Source organism: Ovis aries, chromosome 6 (assembly GCF_016772045.2).
Source record: "Ovis aries strain OAR_USU_Benz2616 breed Rambouillet chromosome 6, ARS-UI_Ramb_v3.0, whole genome shotgun sequence".
NCBI lineage: Eukaryota > Metazoa > Chordata > Mammalia > Artiodactyla > Bovidae > Ovis > Ovis aries.
Window position 1 is genome coordinate 44,976,978 of NC_056059.1, and position 20,470 is coordinate 44,997,447.

The 20,470-nt window shown below is 45.5% G+C and overlaps 2 protein-coding genes across 3 annotated transcripts in view; one reads left to right on the top strand and one right to left on the bottom strand.

Annotated features, from left to right (window-relative positions):
• The window catches only part of SOD3 (superoxide dismutase 3), a 91,896-nt gene extending 85,779 nt beyond the window's left edge, over window positions 1–6,117 (top strand). The window contains exon 6 of the transcript XR_009601005.1: window positions 1,514–6,117. The gene's annotated coding sequence lies outside the window, so the exon portion shown is untranslated. The remainder of the gene's footprint in view (window positions 1–1,513) is intronic.
• CCDC149 (coiled-coil domain containing 149) overlaps window positions 202–20,470 on the bottom strand; it is a 115,555-nt gene continuing 95,286 nt past the window's right edge. The window contains exons 10-13 of one of the 2 annotated variants that reach the window (XM_015096416.4): window positions 17,800–17,876; window positions 16,410–16,442; window positions 10,646–10,762; window positions 202–2,942 (exon numbers count right to left, since the gene is read on the bottom strand). In XM_015096416.4, coding sequence (XP_014951902.2) covers window positions 2,512–2,942; window positions 10,646–10,762; window positions 16,410–16,442; window positions 17,800–17,876 — 658 coding nt within the window. In that variant the 3' untranslated portion in view covers window positions 202–2,511. The remainder of the gene's footprint in view (window positions 2,943–10,645; window positions 10,763–16,409; window positions 16,443–17,799; window positions 17,877–20,470) is intronic. The other variant, XM_015096417.4, reaches the window with a different exon arrangement.

Here is a 20,470-nt window from a genome sequence, read left to right on the forward strand (position 1 = left end):
TTGAATCAACCAGCCCTGGAATGCCCTACTTCTGAGTTCTTGTTATGCAATATAATTCATTTCCCTATAGTTTAAGTTTCTTAAAAGTGTGAACTGTAGCTGAGAGGGTCCTGACTGATGCAGGGTTATTTGGTGGAGTAGAAGACAGAATGAAGCACACTTTCACAATGACTCATGAAAAGACAAAAGACAACTGTTAAGTAATTGTTGAAACTCTTTAATGTCCTTGGAACCATGTTGGACTGGAATAACAAAGGAGGGACAGTGTCACACGTGTACAGGGCAATGTTCAGATTACAAACGACAGGATCAACTCATTGGCTACAATTTCATCTAATAACACAAGACCCCCAACCCCAAGCTGACTGAACATACAGAATTTAGGTTAGCATTTCCTATGACCCTCTGCCCTGAGCCTCACTCTCTGGGACTCACAGCAGTTTTCCTATTCATGATGGAATGTGCTAGAGTTTATTATAAGCCCTGCTTTTCAGCAGGTGATGGAGGCCCTAAAGACATGCACCTGGCCAACTCTGTGTCAAAACCAAGGCTATTGTGGGGGAGATATTTTTCTTTTTATTATCCCTGTATTAAATCTGGCCAGGTTTTCCTGTGGTGGCTCTGGCGGCCTACGCAGTAGTGCTAAACATTTGCAGGGAGTTTAGGCCTGGTGCAGCAGGAAAACAACTGCTGTGGCTGCTGGCCTGAGCCGGAAGCTTTGCAGCTGCACAAGTGGCCTCCCTGGAGCGGAAGGTGGGAGAACAGGTGTGGGCAGGGGGAGGGGCTGGAGCACAGAAAGATGAGTGAATGGGGCCTTGGGTCCTGGAGGGCAGGGGTAGATGTGTCCAGCTCACCAGGAGTCACGGTGTGCTGACTCAGGTGTGCCCGTATCCTGCTAGTGGGGTGACCTCAGGTGAGTGGGAGGAAGGCAGCTGGAGGTCCTTCCAGGTGCATCTGGTAAAAAACAGGACCCTCTAGTCTGCACCCTGCCCTCCTTCAGATTGAGACAGTGCCAAGTGTGATGGATCCTACCCTGCTGGCCCAGTGATGCCAGGAGGTAAAATGTGGAAGGGAGGTGTTGGGGGAGGAGCCGCTGGCCACCCATGTGCATGTGGGATTCACACCTTGGGTCACAAGCCTGGTCTAAATATATCTGATTTCTAGGATGAATTGATGAATTTCCTACCTTTCCTACCTTGGGAACTTCTCTTTTCAGGAGTCTCTCTCAAAGGAGTGATTCCGGTTCTCAGGGACATTTTGAACTTTGGGATCTGGTTTTAGGTATTCCTGGGAAATAAACTGCATTCGGCACAAGGAAAGGTCTCATTTCATGAGCCCTCAACACCCTACAGCACCAGATGCTGCCTCGAAAAGCTAATCTTATTCCCAAGGAAAGCCACAGGTGGGGGTGCCACTCTCTACTTCGCTGCGTTTAAAGCCTGAATTTGGTTCCACACTCTGCCTCCGCAGGCTGTAATAAAGTGACTTTGTTTTCCCTCTCTTTCCACTCTAGGACTACAAGCTCTGCCTGGCCCTTAAAACCTCAGTGCCTGGTGCCACAAACGGGTGGATGCAGCATTCTGTTGGCGGAGTGATGGCTAGAGATTCCAGGCGGTGGGGAAACCTGAACTGGCCCCGAAGCAGCTACACTTGCCACAACCCACAGGACCATAAAACCCTAAATGCAGCCTGGGGTTGAAGGCAGAGAACCAGCATTCCCAGGTTTTGGCTCCCGTATCATCTCAGAAACAAAAAATCATAACACCATTGGAGTCCCCTTCCTCTCTGCTTGTCCACAACCCGCCATCACTCGAGGTCGATTAATCCTCTAGAATTCCAGGCTGGAAAACTCAGCTCTAGTAGTCAGCAGACAGGTCTCAACAGGCGTTGTGGATTTCCAACCAGAAGCCTAGCCTTCTGAGCCCACTTAAGCCCCTTTCCACTTGCCATTTGGTGCCAGGACAGTGCTGTGGACAGGATGCCAAGAACATCCACGCTGGGAGGTCCCACCAGGCCCTGATGTGAAGAGAGGAGCCGTGGGCCCTCTGGACCCACTATGCTCAATCACACGTTACTCTATAGCAACTGAATCACAAAGACGGGCACCTGATTAAAAACCCCACCCATTTCGAACCCTTTCCATAATTTTGACCAACAATTTAAATGATAATAGAAAAGCATCTTATCTCTAAATGAAACAAATGCGGACAGAAAAGACCGATGCTGAAAACCAGCCATATGGCTGACATGAGCCCGCGCCTGGCCACATTTACCGCCGTGTGGCCTCCACAGAAAGAGACACTGAAAACCTCAAGGGCCCGTGTTTAATAAGTCAAACTCTGCTGGCATCATCAGAATATTCCCCGTTTGCAACCGGATCCGTGTCCCTTCTCACTTGCAGACTTGGAGGTGTTTTAGGAGAAAGTGACTTCTTCGCTGAGCTGTTCTGATGTGTAATTCTTTACGTCTGGAGTACCTCCGACATGGCATCGTGCCCGATCTCTTTCCCCTTCATGTTTTCACAGCGCTCCTTGTGCCTCCTCCACCCTCTGCAGTGTCCTCGTCATCCTCCAGGGTGGAAACTTTGGCTTCTGGCTGGCTGGACTCAGAGGAGTCCCGGCAAGGTTTGGGGCACGGCCCATCGGCGGTCAGGCCTGCAGGGAATGGCCCCATCTCCTCCCTCTGGCCCTCCACGGGACTCTCTCTCCTGACCCCTTCTGGGCCTGCAGCTGCCTGCTCCTCTGTCAGTTTCACGGTCTCCCTCCCAAGCCTGTTTGCCTCTTCTTCCTCAGAAGGTAGCTGGAGTAATGAGGGATGAAAGGGCTTGCTTTGGCTCCTGTGGCTCTGACTTGCTGGGGAGCTGACAGCAAGCCTCCTGGCATCTTCCCGCACTGCCAGCGCCTCGGGAGCAGCACAACTTTCATCTTGCTTCTGAGCCTCCCCTGAAACAGACAGCGGGTGGGGGATCAGCATGAGACCTCCAGCTGGAATTCAGCCCTCACTTCCCCTCTCCCAACCTCCAGCCCACTGTTGCCGGGCCTCTGAGGTAGAAAATGCTGCTGAAGGCAACCTAGGACCCACAAAAAAGAAAGCAGCCACTCTGGTGACTCCTGTGTCATTAACTGAAGGAAAGGGGTCACATGGGCCGTGTCTGTAACCCATCCTTTCCAGGCGCCTGGTTATCACCTGCTTCGCTCACCAATGGTGACTCCTTGAGCTCATGAAATATTTAAACTGAGGACAAAGGTTTTGTGCATTGTGTAGCTCAGGGAAGATCTGGGCCTCTTCAGTAATACGAAGTGGTTCTGGCTTCTTCGGTGTGGGAAAAAGAAGGAGTGGTTAGGAGAGATTGAGTGCCCCCCGCCCTCAATCTCCATCAGCACCTCATTCTTTGATGCCGACCACTGGTACTTCCTCAATTTTAGTAAAATGTTATATGCAAAAGCAGCTTCAAGCTCCCTACCCCTCCTAGCTAAACTGTTCTCCCTAAACCTGTATAACAGAAATTCTCCAGCTGCAGCTAGAGGGGGATGAAAGAGAATGTGGGCTCCTGAGAACCAGCCTCCTGCCCCCATTTTCCTATTTGCTTGCTATGTAATCAGGACAATCTGTTCAGCCTCCTTTTTTTCAGACATAAAATCAGGGGCTGCTGCTGCTGCTAAGTCGCTTCAGTCGTGTCCGACTCTCTGCAACCCCAGAGATGGCAGCCCTCCAGGCTCCTCTGTCCCTGGGATTCTCCAGGCAAGAACTCTGGAGTGGGCTACCATTTCCTTCTCCAATGCATGAAAGTGAAAAGTGAAAGGGAAGTCGCCCAGTCATGTCCAACTCTCTTAGCGACCCCATGGACTGCAGCCTGCCAGGCTCCTCTATCCATGGGATTTTCCAGGCAAGAGTACTGGAGTGGGTCGCCAGTGCCTTCTCCGAAAATCAGGGGCAGGCTCTCTAATGTCCCTTTTGAACCTAACAGGCCACATGGGCTCTGCGTGCCTGGGAGGAAGCACTTGGGGAGTGAACTCTTGGCACCTGGACATGTGCATTCAGCACCAGACACCAAGGTGCCCAACATGTCAAGACTGGTTTAGCCTTCAGGCCAGATGGGGATAAAGTGTCTGGAAGAGGCTTGCTGGGCAGATTGCAAGGGTGAGAGGGCTGGGGCACGTTTCCCAGTTCCCCAGATGGAGCCAGAGTAGAACCCACCACAATCAGACCTGTATCAGATACATGCAGGTGCAATTTCAAGCTGAAAGATGGAATCTGGGGCAGCTAAGGGAGAACTGTAGGAGGTTTGAAAGAAAGTTGACTTGTTATGATCACATTTCACTAACGGAATTAAGTAACTATGTGTTTTTGAGCATTTATTTACCCAATCAAATGTTTAAAAGTCTTAAGAAATTTAAACATGGCTGAACCCTGGCAAAAACTCTGAGAAACTCCAGAAGAGGTGAAATACTGATGAGATCAGATGGACCATAAGACTGCAATGAAAGAGCTGAGATGAAGGGTGGGAACAATGACGGAAGAGGAGATGATGCAGAGAGAGTGGTGGGCGTGATAGCGGACAGGCTGGTCCCTGGGGAAGAGGACTGTGGTCTCCTTCAACAGACAGAACTTGACCTCTGTCCTCACTCCCCAGACCTCGAGTTCTTCTGCGGTAGATTCGCATCTCACCTTTCAAAAGAAGCCATTTCTTTCTCTTTAGCTCTTTGGATGACCACAGAAATCCCCCAGGAACAAAAATGTAACTAATTCTTTTAAATACACTCTCAAGCCTGTGTTTTAGTTATGGACAACTCTCCTGAGAACTCACTGACCTCAGTAAGTACTGTATCTGAAAATGAGACCATTACTTGTGTTTACAATGAGATACTTGAACGTATACATGAGTGACTAAAGCAAGTCTTGATTTTTAAAAAAGTAACTATTCAGATCTGTTCAGCCAGGATAGTGTATGTTAGTTCCTAGTAGGTTCCCATACTCCTTCTGCTCAGATCCAACCTGTTGGGAGAGGAACCTTCCCTAAAACTGTGCTCCTCAAAGTCGGGTCTGTGGACCAGCAATGGCAGCGTCACCTGGCAGCTTGTTAGACATGCAGAGTCCTACCCTAGACCTACTGTTTCAGAGCCTGCATTTTAATAAGATCACAGGTGATGTGGGTGGATGTTACGGTGTGAGAAACACTAGAACTGAAACACAAATCTGACCTTGCCTTTCCCCAGCTTTCAAATCTCTAAGAGCTGTCAGTGCCCAGGGAGCAAAGCCCAAGCTTCTCCTGACATTCAAGGCCTTAAGTGACTCAACATCCATCTACCTGCCATACCAACTCTCCTCATATCCCTACACTCCAGCCACACCAAACCCTTCATGGCACCCGGCTCTGCCCTCTGTGCCTTTGCTTATGTGCTTGATGCCTCTACGACCATCATTCTTGATGCATCCAGATGACCAGTTTCAAGAGTGAGCCCTACCCTCCACCTCCTCATGAAGCCCATTTGATTAAATCTACCCAGAGGTAATCTCCCCACTGTCCTAATCCCCACACAATTGTGTCTGGACCTCCAAGGGAACTTTGTGCTTTTAACCCTTAGATTGTTACTTACATATAACTATTTTATATAAATCACATTTATATAAACCTGAAGTTTAATATCTTACCCAATTAATCTTTTACCCTGGCTAGTGTTCTACAGTGGGGGCGCAATAAATAACTTATTAAACATTTGAATCTATGGACATTTACATCAGTGCATGAATAAATGAACATATTAGTACATATATTTCAATACTAGCCATTAATAAATGAAAGCAATCCTCAAATCAATTTATTCCAGGTTCAGGTTGCCACCCTAAAAGTTCTTAAAATGGCACTTTCAGGAAAAAAAAAAAGATTTCTAACTCACACAAGCATTTAGCTACATCTGAGATGACTCAGGGAGGCAATCACATAATTTTTGTACTAATAAGTGAAAAATGTTACAGTGGTTGTACAAGAGAAACACAGAGCCAAAATGGGCCAGTTTCCAGCACAGCGCAAGAAACTTTACTCAAAAGGGGTAAATTACGGTCTTTTCTCCAGTGAAAATTTTCACCAGTGTGAGATGAATAAAATCCTTCTGGAAATTACTGTTATGAAATTACTTCTACCCAGGACACTTAATAGTATATTCTGGTGCCCCTGAAAAATTAATTAACCTTATCCGTAACAACCTAACCCCTAAACCTTTTGCAGTGTTTTTACTGTGGGTCAGGTTAATCTTCTCTATCTTAATTTATATCTAAGGGAGAGTGGTCTAAATTACACTGAGGCCTTCTGGTCGCCAGTCCCCTGCCTCATGGCATTTCTTTAGATGACATTCCACTCATGTTCAAATGTATGAATCTTTTAAAATGGCAAACCTCTGAGATTACTAGGGAGAACTTTCCAACGTTTGGAGGGTGAGGGGAGGGGAGCTACACTTCTGTCATCATTATCGAGCAAGACACAGCCACAATGAGGGGATGAACAAGGCTGTAATTCTCTTATTTGGTCCTAGAGCAGATTATTTTTTCTCCTGAGAAAGCCTAGAGTTTTGGAGTCTCAGACCATATAGGGACCAGGCTCTGAGACAGGATTATGGGTCAACAGTGGGATCCACAAATCCTCTTCTCCCTTTTGTTTATCCCAAAGATATCCAAAATGTATACTCAAGTCATGATCAGAAGACTAAGAAAAGTTACTGAAAACACCACAACGCTTGAGCTAATAATGAGGGCCTCGGTTATTCGCTGTGGGAACAAAATCTTCCTTAACTCTGTGCTTCTGGAATGTTGATCTTAAGCGGTGGGAGTTTTATTTTTCCTTTGAGAACAGACACACGGCGTGCCCATTTCCATAAAAGAAAGATTTCTGAATTAGCTCAGAATCGGAAAATAGTGTTACCCCCAAATAGGAATTAATCTGTGCTGCTGTAGCAAACAGAATTAGCATCATTAATACTTATTAATAACAACATACATACCAATAATGATGAGGCAATCAACTGATAAAAATGCGTTAGGACACAAATAGTGCGGAAAGAAAAAAACATTTTCTCTAAAAGATGAAAAACAGTAGCTCTCTGTGGAAAAGATTGCAAGTCTCCTAAAAAACATGTCCCCCTCCCCAAACACTGGCCCAAAGGGCACATTCATCTTCTTTTGTGAACTGGTCTCTGATGGGCTTTGTCCTCCTGAGTGTGAGCTGCTTTCAGTTGGAATTAATCAGAGATACAGCGGTGATGAGGCCACCCCAGACACTGGCAGCAGCTACATAAATGCTTCCTTGTTGCCACGCGTGCTGGCAAAGGATGGAGCTGGAACAATGAAAGCTAATGATGGGACTCTGGAAGCTATCATTTTGAATCAGACCATCCCTTATGCCACCCTAGTGAAAATCAAGCCAGGCTCAGACTCCATGTCAGGTTAGCAGGCCTGGGAGCTCAGCGAGCCCACAGCAGACAGAGGGCTTTAGATGTCCACGGGAGCACTGGATGCTGGCATGGGATGACCACTCGCCAAGACATGTCCCAGATGGCACAGTGGGCTATGGTGTGTTACGGGCCAGCCTTGCAAACAGCCACACGCTGCTGGCTGGAAAGTCAAAGCTAGAAAGTCCTACTTTGTCTTCCGGCTACCGTGGAAACCACCCGAGTCAGGGGCTCTCTCCAGGAATTCTCTCTGCTTGTGCTTGGAGGACTTCTCTGTTGAAACCCCAGATATGTCTTGGCTTTTCCTCTTATGATTTCATGCACTAGGATGAGTGATCAGAATGGGCTTCAGAACACAGCTGTGCAAAAGCAGAAGTGACCGAGCCTTGCTGAACCCAGGTCAGATAAGCAGAAAAACTCATCTGATCCAAAGACTCATGATAAATAATACACATCTGTGGCTTTAAGTTCTAAGTTTGGGGGTGCTTTGTTACACAACAGTTAATAGACAGTTGGGGAGCCACTTGACATTTTCTGAGCTCAGTACAACTATGATGGAAAACGTGCTCCAGAAGCTTTATCCTATAGCAGCTGGATGAAGATGGGAAGGGAGTATGGAGATTCTGGAAGGCAGGAAAACCAGAATGGAGGCCTTGCCCAGGAGGTCAGGAGGGCCCAAACCCAGCCAGAGGTGGTAGGAATGGAGATGCAAGCAACTCTGAAGAAACAGTAGCAACAGACCAGATATGGATGGAGAGGGAAAGCGCACGGTGGTTGGTGATGACTCTGAGGGTTGCTGGAGAGTTAAGTGACAAGAAGGAGGGCAGCAGGAAGGGCTGTGATGTCACATTTGAGAAGTCCATAGAGTATGTTGGTGGGACAGGTTGTGCTTTGGGAAATATAGGACAGTTACTCTGTAAATGAGACCCACTGGAAAAAAATATTTCAAATATATTTTGGTAGAGGTGATGGTTGAAGGCATGATTCTCAGCAAAAGAACATGTAGAGGAAATTGTAGAAACACGGGAAAGAATCTTGACACCCATGTGCTGGCTCTCAGTTCAGGTCAGTCGCTCAGCTGTGTCCCATTCTTTGCAACCCCGTGAACCACAGCACGCCAGGCCACCCTGTCTATCACCAACTCCTGGAATTTACCCAAACTCATGTCCACTGAGTCGGTGATGCCATCCAACCATCTCATCCTCTGTTGTCCCCTTCTCCTGCTGCCCTCAATCTTTCCCAGCATCAGGGTCTTTACAAATGAGTCAGCTCTTTGCATCAGGTGGCCAAATAATTGGACTTTCAACTTCAACATCAGTCCTTCCAATGAACACCCAGGGCTGATCTCCTTTAGAATGGACTAGTTGGATCTCCTTGCAGTCCAAGGGACTCTCAAGAGTCTTCTCCAACACCACAGTTCAAAAGCATCAATTCTTCTGTGCTCAGATTTCTTTACAGTCCAACTCTCATATCCATGCATGACTACTGGAAAAACCATAGCCTTGACTAGATGGACCTTTGTTGACAAAGTAATGTCTCTGCTTTTAATATGCTGTTTAGGTTGGTCATAACTTTCCTTCCAAGGAGTACACGTCTTTTAATTTCATGGTTGCAGTCACCATCTGCAGTGATTTTAGAGCCCCCCAAAATAAAGTCAGCCACTGTTTCCACTGTTTCTCCATCTATTTGCCATGAAGTGATGGGGCCGGATGTCATAATCTTAGTTTTCTGAATGTTGAGCTTTAAGCCAACTTTTTCACTCTCCTCTTTCACTTTCATCAAGAGGCTCTGTGCTTATTCTTCGCTTTCTGTCATAAGGGTGGTGTCATCTGCAAATCTGAGGTGTTTGATATTTCTCCTGGCAATCTTGATTCCAGCTTGTGGTTCCTCCAGCCCAGCGTTTCTCATGATGTACTCTGCATAGAAGTTTAAAAAGCAGGGTGACAAGATACAGCCTTGACGTACTCCCTTTCCTACTTGGAACCAGTCTGTTGTTTCATGTCCAGTTCTAACCGTTGCTTCCTGACCTGCACACAGATTTCTCAAGAGGCAGGTCAGGTGGTCTGGTATTCTCATCTCTTTCCACAGTTTATTGTGATCCATACAGTCAAAGGCTTTGGCATAGTCTCAATAAGCAGAAATAGATGTATATTAGTTATCTAATGCTGTACAACAAATTACCTTGAAACTTGGCAGCTTATGACTCGGGAGCCTGTAGCAGTTTATCTGGGTGGTTCTTGCTAATGGTCTCTAATGTTGTCATCAAAACCTTTACAAGGGCTGCTGTCATCTGAAGGTTTGACTGGGGCTGGAGAATCTGCTTCCAAGATGGTGCACTCACATGGCTAATGGCTGGCGGCCTCAGTTCCAGGCCACACAAAGAGCATGTAGGGATGCTCAAGAATCTTTGTGACGTGGCATCCATCTTTCTCTACAGTCAGTGATCCAAGGCAGAGAGCGCAAGGCAGACCATGTGCCTTTTATAGCTTGACCTCAGAAGTCATGTACCATCACTTCTGTTGTAACCCATCAGTCACAAAGACCCATGTGGGAGAGAACTATAAAAGGGCATGAATGCCAGAAAGTGGGGATCATTTGGGACCATCTTGGAAGCTGGCAACCACATTAGGGGTGTAGGAAGAAGCTGAGCAAAACTCAGAAAGATGTGAAGGATAGTTTAGCTAAAGAAATGAGACTACCCCCTGGGAAGAGATCTGGTTCTCACCTTGTTGCTTCAGCTGGCACCTTAAATGAGCCCTTGACCTCCTTTAAAACACACTGCCTCCAGAAAGTGTGCCTGGTAAGGAAGATTTTTCCTTCATTCAACCGATTCCCAGACTACTTACCACATGTCAGGCAATGTGTCAAGATTTCCCTGAGGTTGGCAGTGTCTCATCTCACTGTCTTATAGGAAAGGAAACTGAACCTGAAGTTACCAGTCCAAGTTCTCACTACCAGTGTGACGTGAGGCTGGAATATGAACCCAGGTTGCTTAAATCCTGCACCCTCACTCTTAGCCTCTTTGCACTATGCTGAGAGTGCAGGAACCAGTGTTCTTCTGCTGGAAGCTCCAAATAAGAGGAAGCACGAGGGATGACCCACAAGTGCTGCAGATGCTGCAGAAAGGTGAAGGACTGGTGTCCACTCATCCCCTGCACCAGGCACAGGCCAGGAAAGAGTCAAGAAATCAAGGGCTTGCTTACCATCCTTGGGACTTGCTTTGCTTTCAGTGGGCTGCTCCACGAACTTGAGCAGTGGGGATCTTGACCTCTGCATGCTGGGAAGAGCCGGGTCACTGAACAGTATGGTGTCCTTGCCCCCTGTCACAGGAAAGAGGAAAATAGACATATTATGTCACCACTGGGGTGGTGGAAACACTCACCCCACCCAAGGGACTGGCTCTTCGGGTGAGCAAGGCTCCTTCTTCAATCATAGACAGTGCCATGGTGGAGAAGGGCCAGCCTACCCTCTCCACAGTGAAGGCAGGGCAGAGGGGTCCAGGGCCAGCTGCCTCTGAGTCCTGAAGTCTGCTCAGAACACAGATGCCCACAAATGCCACCGTTAAAGGGTAGCATGCTGTATCTGTCGGAAACTGAATGGCTTTCATCTGGGTGAGACAATAGTAATACTAACAAGAGTAGCAGAGCGCTTTGAATGCAGGCTCTGGAGCCATGCTGTAGTGCTTGTGTCCTGGAGCCCATCACTGGCTAGCTGGGTGACATCGGACAAGTCACTGAGCCTCTCTGAGCCTCAGAACCCTCATCTGTAAAGTGAGGAAGAATAACAGCAGCCACCTCAGGGGGTGGTGGTGATAAAATGAACTGATTCACGTAAAACATTTAGGCATTTCGTCAGCACTCAAATTCCACAGAGTGAAATGACTGTTTTATGGTACCAGTAGAACTGCCATACATACTGAGTCTGGTTTAATTAGATTTGGCCATTTAAATTGAATCATATGTATGTCATAAGGCAGGTAGTATCAGGTTCCCCAAATGATCACAGCTAGACTCAATAAAGACACATCCCGGCCAAACCCTTTCATCAATTCATATGAGCTCCCTAAGTGGGCAGAGAGAGCCTGAGGTGAAGAGGAAGAGGAAAGGTAAACCATTGCAGCTCTATTTTTGAGGCCATGGCAAGGTATGAAGGTGGGGAGCAGGGAGGTGTGGCTTTGAAATGTGAGCTTGTACACATGGACACAAAACACGTACACAGAAGGTGATGCTGCCCCAGCGGTCAGGTGAGGGAGGATTTGACCCCCAACTCCTGCCCATGAACCCCGAAGATTCTCCTGGTGGGTACCACCATGCCAACACTGAGCCCCAGGGCCACGGCCCAGCCCATGCTCCAGCCTCGGCTGTCTGACTTTGAATGAAACCTTATCTGAAGCCAAGTCACTGAATGTCTCTTGGGCTCAACATCAGAGGCTCTAAAGTTCTATGATTCTACTCAGGTTTGGTGGAGCACAGAATGGTATTTGGGTCAAGATGTCCACCACCTTGGAGAACGAGGTGAACCTTGGCCTGTACCTCTGAGCCCTTAACTTGTTTATAATACCACCCTCCCTGTTGGCCATACATGTAATCTTCTTAACTTGATTTCCAAGACTAGTAGAGAGTTTGGCATATGGCAGGTGCTTCATAAACAGCTGATAGCTGTGAATAGATGGTTGCTGCATTCTTGGGAATCCTGATGTTTACTTGGTGAGTATGGATGCTTGAAGCTGCCTCAGGCAGATGGAGCTTGTTATTAGCAGCCATCACTCTCAGCTTTCGGCTTCATGAGGGTCATCCCAGAAGAAGAGGAATCTGACAGGAGCTGGCCCTGAAGCTCTCCAGAAGTACAGATACTGTCTCAAGTTGGAAGAAATCCAGAATCTTTAGGACCACAATCTGGGGAGGTTTCCCAAGGAGAACCAGTGAACTGAAGCTTTGGATATTTTAAGAGGCTCTCAGGATGAAGCTATGACAAACCTAGAGAGTGTATTAAAAAGCACAGACATCATTTTGCCAATGAAGATCCGCCAAGTCAAGGCTATGGTTTTTCCAGTAGTCATGTATGGATGTGAGAGTTGGACTATAAAGAAAGCTGAATGCCAAAGAATTGATGCTTTTGAACTGTGGAGAACTGTTGGAGAAGACACTTGAGAGTCCCTTGGACTGCAAGAAGATCCAACCAGTCCATTCTAAAGGAAATCAATCCTGAATATTCATTGAAAGGATTGATGCTGAAGCTGAAACTCCAATACTTTGGCCACCTGATACGAAGAACTGACTCATTAGAAAAGATCCCAGTGCTATGAAAGATTGAAGGCAGGAGGAAAAGGGGACAACAGAGGATGAGATGGTTGGATGGCATCATGTACACCGACTCGATGTACATGAGTTTGAGTAAGCTCCACGAATTGCTGACAGACAGGGAAGCCTGGCGTGCTGCAATCCATAGGGTTGCAAAGAGTCAGACACAACTGAGCAACTGAACAACAGGACGAAGTCAACCCAGTCAGGTCTCCCCTTGTGTTGCAAAGATACAATCTAGAAACACCATGAGGAAATAATGGTTGTTATGAAGCCATACCAGATGTCTCAGATGGGCTTTTGTTTCTCTTCAATAAGGCAACAGTCGCTGTCCTAAGTTAGGGGCAGAACTGCAATTCCTGTCCCATCTTTCCAGCAAATCCGCTGGCAGCAGAGGCACATTCTATCCTCTGCGTCCCAACAAGCCTTCCAAGTCCACTCTGTCCCGTGGTCAAGGAATCAGAGTATGGGCGGAGCTGGGAGCTGGGAGCTGGCTGCCTCCGAGTGAGTAAGGCAGTGGGAGGGAGAGCCTCGCGCCTTCCTATTGTGAGGAATGCTCTGGGGCAGAATGACTCCCGGGCCCTCTTCAAGCACAGTGAATTATCCACTCCACAATGGCCCCTCAAAAATGCCGGGGTGTGTGTGCTGTCACGTCTGACTCTTTGCGACCCCACAGGCTGTAGCCCACCAGGCTCCTCTGTCCATGGGATTCTCCAGGCAAGAATCCTGGAGTGAGTTGCCATGCCTCCTCCAAGGGATCTTCTCAGCCCAAGAATCAAACCTCCATCCCCTGCATCTCCTATATTGGCAGGGAGATCCTTTACCCCTGAGCCACCTGGGAGGCCCTAAACTTCTGCAAGAAACTGAGCAACAGGCATGCAGACAAGGGAAGCAGAAACCACCATTTGTCCATAAATTAACCCGTATCTAATCAAAGTAGGGGTTGGAGGAGAAGATAAACACCTTTGGAAATCCCCACCTGCAAAGATTACTTCCTTATCTGATGGTAAAATGTCAAGATTTGGTTTTTGCAAAACATTTGAAGAATTCAAAGACCCTACTTAGAAGGCTCTCAGTTCTGTTGTTTCTAAGCCCAGACTCTCTCTGTATTGACTATGTTGAACTCTAATCTGATAGTCTGCTGTCTCCTAGCTCCATTTTGGTCCTCGGGACTGGGGAATGGGGTGTGGACGATCCATGAACTAGATTCAAACCACAATCAACGCAGGTCACACAGGCCCTTCTGTTCAACTGGTGTTGGAGTTTCCAGAAGCCCTCCCGATTCCCTATAACACAACAGCACTCCTTCATTTCTCCAAAATGTGCCAGTTACTTTCAGAATGCACATTTTCCTCCCCAGACTGATGCTGAGAGTGGAGAATACAGAATTCAAAAAAAAAAAAAGCTCAAAGAGCCAGGCTCTGCTCTTGCCAGACTTTTCCCCGGCTTTCAGTGTTTCTTTTCGAAGCGTGAGCACATCCAGGAAACCTTCTCTCGGTGCCTGCCCCCTCTCCGGTCCCCTCCAGTCATCATTCTCACCCACAGATGCCAGCAAACCACTGGGCGAAGAAGGCTGACAGATAGGGGGCTGGGGAGAGTGGAGGCTCCTTCCTTCCTGAAGTGCAAGGCCAACCAGCCCACCCTCTGGCTTTCTCTACAGTGCCCTGTGTCTCCCCCACCTCTCAGGGACCAAGTAAACAGTCTGGAGGACTCTCTGCTTTCCAGATGATTTCTCCACATGGGCTGTGACATCTGTCAGACTTGCCTGCTTCCCATCAGGTTCACACATTTGCCCTAACTCTATCCAACACCACCAAGAGCTGTATATTGTTGGCTGACAGAGTGAGGAGGGAGGGAGTCAAAGAGAAATCAGAGCATGCTCCAAGGCCAAGAGAAATTCTGCCTTATAGTCATGAGAGGTGGGCTTGACCACGGTCCTTTAGTGTCTTGGGAGAGATCGTTCCAGCTTCTGAATCTTTCTTCTCCAATTCAGCTTGCTTTGAGAACCAGTCCCCAGCTGATGTGATCTACACTTCCTACCCTCCCTCACTCTCCCCCCGCCAGCCCCCTACCTTCTGCGTCTCTCTTTTGTGAACTGTACTTTCCCTGCACAGATGGAGCACTGAAATGAAGATCTGAACACCTGAGTTCAGCCTCTGTGGCCTTAGGTATCACCCAACTTCTTGAATTTCTGTTTCCTTATGGAAATTTCTGTTTCCTTAGAATGAGGGGATCAGACTAGTTCATGAAAGGGAAGAAGGTTTTCTCTCACATGTCAACTCTGACCAGGAGATAGCTTCCTGGAAAGCCAACGTAAAAGACTGTTTTGAGGGCCAAGTGTGAGATTAGCAAGGAAGGGTGATATGACTGATTAGCCATGTCTGCCACTGCACGGAAATGATGCTGTGTAATATATACCAAGTATTTGTCATCCTTGGACTTTTTGCTCTCAACTGTCATGCCAGGTCCAGCATTCAATCACTTGTCACATTATTCCCTCACACACTAACATCTTTACCACTTCACTGACACTTATGTATCATTTTGTGTTTTCCTTTCACTGTTATGCATATTCATCGCACTTTCCTACCCACTCCAGTACTCTTGCCTAGAGAATTCTGTGGACAGCAGAGCCTGGTGGGCTGCTGTCCATGGGGTCGCACAGAGTTGGACACGACTGAAGTGATTTAGCCTGCATGCGTACATTGGAGAAGGAAATGGCAACCCACTCCAGTGTTCTTGCCTGGAGAATCCCAGGGACGGGGGAGCCTGGTGGGCTGCCGTCTATGGGGTTGCACAGAGTCGGACACGACTGAAGCGACTTAGCAGCAGCAGCCAGCAGTGGGACTGCTGATTCTTGGAGGGGGCAAGGGGCATGTCTAGCACGTCTGGTACAGGACTGAATTCACAAAGTTGATACTCAGAAAGTATCAACGTGTTATGGATCTCTTAGAGGAGACACAGATCCTTTCAAGACTGGTAAATAACTGCGAGCTAGCAATTCTCTGAAACCACTGGGTCTCAATCCCCTCTACTTGGCTGAAATGGTAAATATTCCCTTACTGAGCGAAAGAGGAAGAGGAAGAAGAGAAAAGCGGAAGAAGTAGAGAAAGGGGAAGTGGAGGAAGTAAGAGGAGGAAAGAAGAAGAGGAAGAGGAGAAGAAAAGAAGATGACATACTTCCTCTTGCTCGGCTATTAAAGCTTAAATGGAGACCATACAAAGATGAGCAGATAGAAGGGACTGGTCTGATTTGCAGAGAAAGAGGCCCCTTTCCTCCTACCATGGTTTGAAAATGATAGCGAGGGGATGCCTCATTGTAACATCCTTTACTACTGCATCAGGGCAGTGCTATCACAGTCGCATAAACTGTGTCAGATTGGGGGAATTGCCATTCTTTTTTTCTGTCCTCCCGCTTTGTACCCATGTGGAGGCCAGAGATTAGAACAAACAGGCTGGGGCATAAAATTCATTCAGTCGCTGCCCTCCAAGCAAATGCTACCATTTAATATTTGCTTTGTGCTAATTGAATTCTCTATTTCAATTGACTATTCTAATCAGAAAAGTGCAAGGATACAAAGAGAATGTATTTCTATTTATTTACATGCAGGGATGATATTAATGCACTGCTATTAGCCACAAACACAGATATTTCAAGAAGAACATACTCCCAAATCCTATGGAAACATTGTAGCTCAGGCCTTCAGGCAGCAGGAAAGAAAAAAAAAAAAAAGGAAAGAAACAATTGTTATTGCATAATAGCCATTCTAACCTAGACCAAACAACAGCAGAGATAGGAAATTCTCAGCATTCTTTCATTTATTCGACTTCCATCTTTTTGCATAAGTTGTAGAAATAAAACATTGTGAAATCTCACTAAGTCATTTGGAAAGAAAAAAAAAAATCCAAACGCTAGAACATGCACAGAAATAGCAATCCGACTGCACAAATAAACGATAAATTTGCCTGACTGTGTTGAAATTCAATGCAATAAAAGAAAGGCCTTCAAAGGAGATAAGGTTTTAACTGCATCAAAAGATTCTTGTGCAAAATGGATCATTCAAGTCCCCAGGATGGCACTTGGCACTAATTAGGTCTGTTAGGTCTTCTGACATCAAGTTCAAGGAATCTCTACTAAAAATTGCAATTTATGAAATACACTTCCAGGCAACCTGAGGCAGCTATTCAGATTTACATTAAGAAAACATGTGGTTTTGTCCATGTCCCTGTGGCAATGTTCATTTCTCATACATTACGAGGAAGCAACGGATATGATTCAAGGGTAGAGAAGGGTTTGTGCAGAAAGGTTAAGTAACTAAAAATATATGTACAAAGTTGCTTCCAGGGAAAGAGGAGGTGGTAGAAAATGATAAATACAAGTTTCTGGAGAATGTAAAGAGAAAAAAAAAGCTGACGGGGGTCTCATGAAGGGGGGTATTTTACCAAGACACATGGGATAAATATAGCTAATTAATGTGAAACATCAGTTTCTTCACTCCCTGCACCACTGTGGGAAAAAAATCTACAGTAGAAATTTTTATTTTCAAGCTATGTAGCAAATGGAATGAGGGAAGAGGGAAGAAGGTTGTAAAGCACATTTGGGTTAGAACAATTGTTTGCTCTTATATTCAATTTTAAGACTGATGATTAAATTGAACACGTCTTTGTAAGTTTGTACATTCATTTATAGAATGCATGATTAAATAGAATAAAGTTTTGTGAGTTCTTATATTCCTTTTTAGGGGTGATGATTAAACTGAACACATCTCTATAAGACACCTACAGAGAAAAAACGAAGCAATTTACCATACTCACAAAAGTTAAAAATAACATACATACAGACATATACAATGACAATTTCAGAATTTAGATTAGCAAACTTCATAGTTCACTTTGTATATTTATTAGTTTTTTTCTGATTTCCTCCAAAATCATGGCTTTTAAGTTTCAAACACTTGTAGACGTCTCAGCAATAATCTTCAAATAAAAGAACGTTAAAAAGGTAAAGTCTGCTCTGCAACTTTTCAAAAAAAGAAATTTTTATAAAGTTCTGCTTACCTGGGAGACTCCACAAACCAGAAACTTCCAGAGTTCTTAATTTTTTCTCCAGTTCAGCCACCCGATTCCCTAGGATTCTGGAAAAGGGGAGAAAAATGGCAAAAGACAGATCAACGAGCATCTGTCTCATCAGCTCTTAGGGCTGCGAGCAGGCTATCTGGGAAGGCTGGTGATGCCCTAGCAGAGAGAAAATGTTTTGAGACTTAAGACACATGCTAAAAACAGTGTGTGTGTGTGTGTGTGTGTGTGTGTGTGTGTGTGAGCATGTACCCACATGCTAAACATAGAGACTCTACTGAAAGTACATATGAAAATATAAAGTGAATGATTTAAAATGACTTAAACCTTACTAAAGTGTTGCCATTCAAGTGAATCTTCTCCCACAAAGGTAGCTGGGAAGACAAACAATGATTCTACCATTACCCAGGCATCTTACATCATTTCTATTTGGGAATTCCTCATGGCTAAAGAGGAGAAGGTAATGGCACCCTACTCCAGTACTCTTGCCTGGCAAATCCCATGGATGGAGGAGCCTGGTAGGCTGCTGTCCATGGGGTCGCTAGGAGTCGGACATGACTGAGCGACTTCACTTTCACTTTTCACTTTCCTACATTGGAGAAGGAAATGGCAACCCACTCCAGTGTTCTTGCCTGGAGAATCCCAGGGACGGGGGAGCCTGGTGGGCTGCCGTCTCTGGGGTCGCACAGAGTCAGACATGACTGAAGTGACTTAGCAGCAGCAGTAGCAGCAGCAGCAGCAGCAGCATGGCTAAAGATGACACTTAATTTTGAATACTCACAAGTATCACAACTTGATTCTTTGAGGGTGGATCTGAGTTTTAGAAGCAACCAAGTCTAACAAATAAGATGAAAGAAATGCTTGGTGATGTTATTTCGAGTCAATAAAATAATATCCACCTTCTTAGACCTAACCTACGACTTACAAATGGCCATATCCTTGATATCTAGCATAATGCCTGGTAGATAGTAGGTGCTCAATAAATATATTTCATTAAATAAATGCATTTCTCATAGCTTGTAATGATCTCTGGAATTTAAAAATTGGCATTTGAAAAACTTTCAGAAATTATAGAATCACTAAAAATAATTACACTACTTTCCAAGATGACTATTCTGATTCACTATGATGTATAAGATCTTGAATGTGTATTTTAACAGATTACTCTGTTTACTTGGAAGCCAAACTTTGTCTCTATGCATGAAGAGACCTAAATGTGGCCACATATTTCCCCTCCTTCACTCTACACAAAATTAAATATAGTTGGGAAATGATGTGATAGTCATCTGAAACTTCAATCACTTTTCATTGGCCTGGAAATTGAAAAACCAGTCTTTATCTTTGGGGGATTTTCTTGGCACTGCTGTGCTAAAATGATGTGGAAATCACCTTAATAGCAATGTTTCAAATTCTTTCAGCAGGAGAAACCAGAATGCCAGAATTGTTCTTCTATACTTCTTTATATTCCAGACACAGATGCACAAACCCACATACATACCAAGATCTGAATATGTATATATCAGCATATATGTATATTGCTTCTAATGCATCCTTATTTTACCTGAATTGACTTGCAGACTCTTAATTAACATTCCCTTTGAGTTCACAGAAAACTCTTTGACATGACTCTATGTGGTTTTGCTCATCTAGGTACTTAGAGCTTTTTTCTTTTCTTCTTTTCCTTAAGTCTTAAATTCTGCATAGTCTTTATCAATTACTTTCAATTTCCACTCCATTTGTTGGGTCTATTCGGCTTTCATGTCTCTGACCCCTCAATAAACACCTTTCTTCGTAATCTCACTTTCAATATTTTGCTCAGACCTTCTGATCCGAGCTCCCTTTTCACCAGCTGATGAGTTTGAGATGCAATCACATTGGTGTTCAAGCTGATGCCTGCTTCTTAGAATGATCAGATCATCTGTACGTGGCTGCTTCTTGGAAACAAAAGATAAGGCTTAACTCTTCTGTGTACAATGAAAGATGCCGTCAGGGCAACGCTCAAAGGCGTGGTGAAGAGACATTTGGTTGTATTTTTTCTGATGTTCTTGGATAACGCAGCCACATCTCCCAAAAATGTGCTGCTGTGAATTTGCTGGTGTCTGGAACAATCTACTCTCAGGGACCTTGCCTTAGTTTGTTGGTGCTCACTGCTTTTTTCTTTAGTCTGACACAGGCATCTGATGCAGGGCTGGAGGTAGTAAAATGGACCCAATAGGAGTTGTGGTAGTAGCAATGGCAACAATAACATCATCAGTAACAGTAACAACTATTCTATGGTTAACACAAATAGCAATTAATCTTTCCTGAATCCCAGGTCTGAGTCAGAGTGCATGCCAAACATCTACCAAAAGTACACTTTCTTCTCTGACCTGACAAAACTCTACAGTGTAGACTGTATTTTTATCCTCCTTTTATATGTGTGGGCCCTAACAAACAGAGAGGTCAAGCAGTTTGTCTAAGGACACACAGCTCATCTCAAATCTATGTCTTTTCCCAACCCCTAGTATAGAGGGTGCTCACCCAGCACCCTCTACTCCCATTAGAAAACAGAAGCATAGAAATTAGTCAGCGTAACCAAAACCACATGATGGATTCAGCTGGCGATGAGTATGGATTTTTAACCTATGCCTCAGGTAGATTAACCTTTGCCTCC